Source organism: Culex pipiens, chromosome 2 (genome assembly GCF_016801865.2).
Source record: "Culex pipiens pallens isolate TS chromosome 2, TS_CPP_V2, whole genome shotgun sequence".
Classification (NCBI taxonomy): domain Eukaryota; kingdom Metazoa; phylum Arthropoda; class Insecta; order Diptera; family Culicidae; genus Culex; species Culex pipiens.
Window position 1 is genome coordinate 119346756 of NC_068938.1, and position 5296 is coordinate 119352051.

At 40.2% G+C, this 5296-nt stretch overlaps 1 protein-coding gene across 1 annotated transcript; it reads left to right on the plus strand.

The window, feature by feature from the left end:
* Positions 1-1556: 1556 nt before the first annotated feature.
* Positions 1557-3032, plus strand: LOC120423167 (uncharacterized). Its single transcript, XM_039586848.2, has 2 exons — positions 1557-1680; positions 1736-3032. The coding sequence occupies exon 2, from the start codon at positions 1850-1852 to the stop codon at positions 2969-2971; it is 1122 nt and encodes a 373-aa protein (XP_039442782.1). The 5' UTR covers positions 1557-1680; positions 1736-1849; the 3' UTR covers positions 2972-3032.
* Positions 3033-5296: the final 2264 nt, after the last annotated feature.

Sequence of the window (5296 nt, forward strand, 5' to 3'; positions counted from 1 at the left end):
ACCCGCATGTCAATAGCATTCATTCACAATGAGAATCCCGAGGTGCCACCCAAGGAAGTTCCTGCTAATGTGGGGAAGCTGTAATTTGTATTGATTGACATGACTTGCGAAAAATTGACCCTTTCATACAGTTGTCAACCCATCAACCTCATCGAAAGACAGGGGTGATGAATTAAATAACCTATCAAATTACTCAGAGAAATCTGTTCCATTGAGCAAGTGGATAAAACTTATCTCTTACTCTGAATCTGAACTTTCTATTTTCTTTGAAGGTAACATCGCAATGCAACGGGTATCATGGTCTACGGAAAGGCATTTGTTCAAATATTTACCAAATTTATTAACACAGATAAACCGACGACTAAACGTGTACTACTTGTTGCACTCCGTACGTCGTATTCCGACTTCTTTCAATGAAATTAATGGCACGATCTACATGACCTGGTCATTGATTGGTTGAAGTTGGTTACGAGTTAAATTGAATTTAAATCACAGGACCAAACATTTCATAAGAGGTCTCGTAAGGGACCATCCATAAACCACGTGGACACTTTTTTTTTAAATCTCAACCCCCCCCCCCCCTTCGTGGACAATTGTCCATACAAAAAAAAACTTTTTTGTATGGAGCGTGGACAATCGCCATACCCCCCCCCCCCCCCCCTAAAGTGTCCACGTGGTTTATGGATGGTCCCTAACCTGAATATTAAGTAAATTTGGTTTTAAAAATATATGAAAAAACTAACTTAATCCACCTATGTGGTTGATGCCTTCCTCATTTTGAATATAAGTGGTTTGCTAGCTATTTTTTTTAGATCCAGAAAAATAAGTACACAGATATAACTTAAGTGGTCATAACTCGAGACAGGGTTGCCAGATCTTCAATGTTGTGGACTCGTTGGAAAGGTCTCTCGATTACCTAACCAACGATGGGTCGGATGATGGATCCGGACATCGTTTACATGCATTTAAGTGAGATCCGGCTTCAAAAAAGTACATAAATATCACTTAAATGGTCATAACTCGAGGCAGGGTTGCCAGATCTTTAATGTTGTGGACTCGTTGGAAAGGTCTTATACCTAACCAACGATGGGTTAGATGATGGATCCGGACAACGTTTACATACATTTAAGTGAGATCCGGCTTCATAAAAGTACATAAATATCACTTAAGTGGTCATAACTCGAGACAGGGTTGCCAGATCTTCAATGCTGTGGACTCGTTGGAAAGGTCTCTGGATTACCTAACCAACGATGGGTCGGATGATGGATCTGGACATAGTTTACATGCATATAAATGAGATCCGGATATATGTGAAAACACATTTTTATACATAACTTTTGAACTAATTATCGAAACTTCAAACAATTCAATAGCGATTTATGGGACCATAAACCAAGTCGAATGCAACCGGTTTGATCAAAATCGGTTCTGCCAGTGCTGAGAAAACTCCGTGAGAATTTTGGTCACATACATACACACACACCATTCAGTCGTCAGCTCTAGCCGCGAGCGGTCGTCTCTCGAGCTAGTTATCGCATTTCGCGCGCGTTTTCTGACGGTGATTTGTTTTCCTTCGCCGACGGCCATGGCGGCGGCCGCGAAGGCGGAAAGTGAGTGGACGGAACAAAGGACCAAGGAGGGGAAGTTGTTTTACTGGAACAGCGTTACCAAGGAGAGTGTGTGGGAGAAACCGGACGGGTTTCAGGCGGAGAAGCAGCCGGCAACGGACAAGAAGGTGCAGAAGTCTTCGGAACCGGGTCAACCAACCCCGCGCGTTCGCAAGTACCATGACCATCCAGGAGGACAGTGGGTCGTTTTCTTCCGGCCGAAGTCCAAGCCCCTGAACGTGATGCGGATTGCGGCGGACTTGGAAAAGCACTACTCGGGCGTGACAGAAGTGACGAAGCTCCACCGGAACAAGCTACGAGTTGCTCTCAACAACGCGAAGGAGGCGAACGGAATTGTTTGTGACCCGAAATTCTGCGTCGAATACCGAGTTTGGATCCCAGCGCGTTCGGTGGAGATCGACGGTGTGGTCAGTGAAGATCATCTTACGGTGCAACAAGTGTTGAAGGGAGTTGGCCTCTTCAAAAGAAAGAACCTTCCGACGGTCCAGGTCATTGAGGTGCGACAGATGGGCAATTCTGATGGTGAGGGGGAGAACAAGAAGTTCGTTCCATCGAACTCGTACCGAGTCATTTTTGCTGGCACAGCACTGCCCGACTACCTGGAAATCGGCAACGTGCTCCGCCTGCCAGTTCGCTTGTATTACCCGAAAGTTATGAGCTGCAGCAACTGTCAAAAGCTGGGCCACACCAAGGCTTTTTGCAACAACAAAACGATTTGCGCCAAGTGCGGAGAAAATCATCAGACTGACCAGTGCAAAGCAGTGCCAACTAAGTGCTTGATTTGTGGAGGAGCAGTGCACGAAACTCGGTGCTGTCCGAAGTACCAGGAGCGGTCGGACAAGTTGAAGCAGGAGATAAGTAAGCGATCCAAGCGGTCTTTTGCGGAGATCGTGAAGACCAGCAAAGTCGAGAACCACTACGCCGTCCTTGAGGAAGAAGACCCACAATCGGAGGAGGAAGCCACCGAAGAAGAACTCGTCTATTCTACACCAGGAGGAGGCCCAAAGCGAAAAAGGAAAATCAAGAAGAAATCCAGCAAAACACAGAGTGCGAAGACCGGAAATCCACCAACAGAATCTCGTCTGCCACAACCGGGAGCGGCAGCATTCAACCGTATGTTTCCTTCAGTCTCAACCACCAAGCCAGGGCCTGCTGTTTCGAGGCAGAATGGGCAGCCTGAAGACCACCGAATACCGTTTTCCAAAATTTTGGAAATGGTTCTGACGGTTTTGAGTGAACCAACCAGACTGCTTCTCGAACCGTTGATACCTTTCTTCAAGGAAGTCGCCAAGAACCTCGCAGTGAACTCCGCGTTGTCCACAGTTATTTTGTTTGATGTTTAATTATTTTTAGATTTAACTTCAAAATGTAGATTCCCGGTCCTAACTTGGTCTCAGCACCTAAAAGGACCTAATAAAAATATGTTCGTGAATAAAAAAAAATACACACACACACACATACACATACACACACACACACACACACACACACACACACACATACACACACAAGGACATTTGTTCAGTTTTCGATTCTGAGTCAATATGTATACATGAAGGTGGGTCTTTGAGCTTTTAATAAAAAGTTCATTTTTAGAGCAGGATTATAGCCTTACCTCAGTGAGGAAGGCAAAAATATATTATAAATGGATTGGATTGATTATACCACACATTTAAAGTCTTTGGGACAATTCAGAAATACACAGAAAAAAATATGTAAATTTACACAGCACGTAATTACTGTTTCTTATGTAAACTCACTGAATGTAATATTGAAATGTGATGTAAAGAGTAAAAAGTCATGGAAATTACTTCAATGTAAATCTAAAACTAATGTAAATCATGAATCTAATGGAAACGTTGAGCATGGAAACTCAAATATGATGAATTTCTACCCGTGTTCGGCTTCCTGTAAATTCCTATTTAATGTAAATCATATATCCAATGTAGGGGAGTTTGGGGTAATATGGACATTGGGGGTAATTTGGACACCCCTTTAAAAATGACGTTTTCTTCGGATATAAAGTGAAAACGGCAATTTAAGTGATAAGGCTAGTACTAGTAATGGCCTAGGAGTATGGATAAACCAAAAAAGTTGGAATAGGTTAAGTAGTTTTGGTATAATATGTAAAAGATTCCAAAGGCCGGTTGGCCCCGCCTTAAGTTCTAATATTTGAGGTTTGGGAAATAAGGTTTTGCAGGGGTTATTTGGCAGAAAAGTAGTCAATTTTTGTTTAAGGGGGTTGCTTGGACGATGCCTGAGATATGTACGTATAAAAATTGTGCATTTTATCCATTTTTATCATCAAAAATTGCAATTTATGATAGAACATGCTATGGGGGTAATTTGGACATACCTGAAAGTCTACCTGTCAGGTAAATAAAAATAACTTTCATGGTTGGTTGAATTTTTAAAGGGATTTTGTTAAATTTAGAGGGATTTAAAATGTCAAAACAGTCAAAAAGGAATGTGGAGAATTAGAACTTTCACAAAACCCCTTTTTTCATTTAGATAAATTTATTCCAATATTCGAATTGATGAAAATTTGATTACTGTACATTTGGCGTTCAACTAGACTCTAAAGTTGATTGCTTTTAATTAATTTCTTTAACATTTCTAATTTCTATGCTGGTTTACAATATTATTTAAATTTGAAGGGCCACAGAATGTAAAATTAAAAAAAATGGATAGTTTCAGGTTAATTGGTTCTATATAAAGATTGATTTCTATAAATCTAAACGATATCCTAATCACTAAAAACTATGCTTGTGCCTAATCCAGAATCAATGTTTAAATCATTTCAGAATGAATGATAAAATTATGTATACTACACTGAACAATTTGTTATCTTCCTTTTGAAATATAGTTATATCACAAAATCATTATTTAAACCTTTGATGAAATATTGTGAGCCAGGTTGAAACCAGGTTGAAGGTTAAAAAACATGCTCGAAAAATCAAATTTTAAACTTATTCTTCAACATGTGTCCAAATTACCCCACAAAAGGTGTCCATATTACCCCACAAGGTATGTCCATATTACCCCACAAGGTATGTCCATATTACCCCACAAAGCATGTCCAAATTACCCCACACTGAAAAAAACCAACATAGCTAAATCAAATGTTTTTTCACGTGAGCTGCTCCAAAAACCAACACGATAACTTCACGTGATTTTCCTTTGACTCTCACATGCTTTTCATTTCAAATGAATGTGAAAATCATTCAGCTCCAGCTGATCATCAGGAAAAAAAACATTCACTCATCTTTCGCATGGTGTTCACGTGGGATTCAAATGAATTTCACTTTGATTTGCCCCAATCGGCTTGTCCTTTGGTTTTGAAGTGGAAGTCACGTGAGATTCAAATGAAGTTCATTTTGATTTGCCCTACTCGACTTGTCCGTTGATTTCCAAGTGAAATTCATGTTAGTATCAAATGCTTTCGATGATGAAAATTAATCCTAAAGCAAGATGGCAATTTTCAATGGGTACGAGTTAGGCTCGCACTTTTAATTCTAATTTGCTCCCGAAAAAAGTGGTTTAAATATTTTAATTATTTTAGGATTATGTGGTAAGTATTTTCTTATTAATTCTTAGCAAAATTGAATACTAAACAGACAATTTTATTCCATTTTTCCAGGAAAGCACGGATAGGCAAATTTCCTGCG

Excerpts from the sequence above, each read along its gene's own strand:
- LOC120423167 (XM_039586848.2), top strand. The coding sequence starts at position 1,850 with ATGCGGATTGCGGCGGACTTGGAAAAGCACTACTCGGGCGTGACAGAA.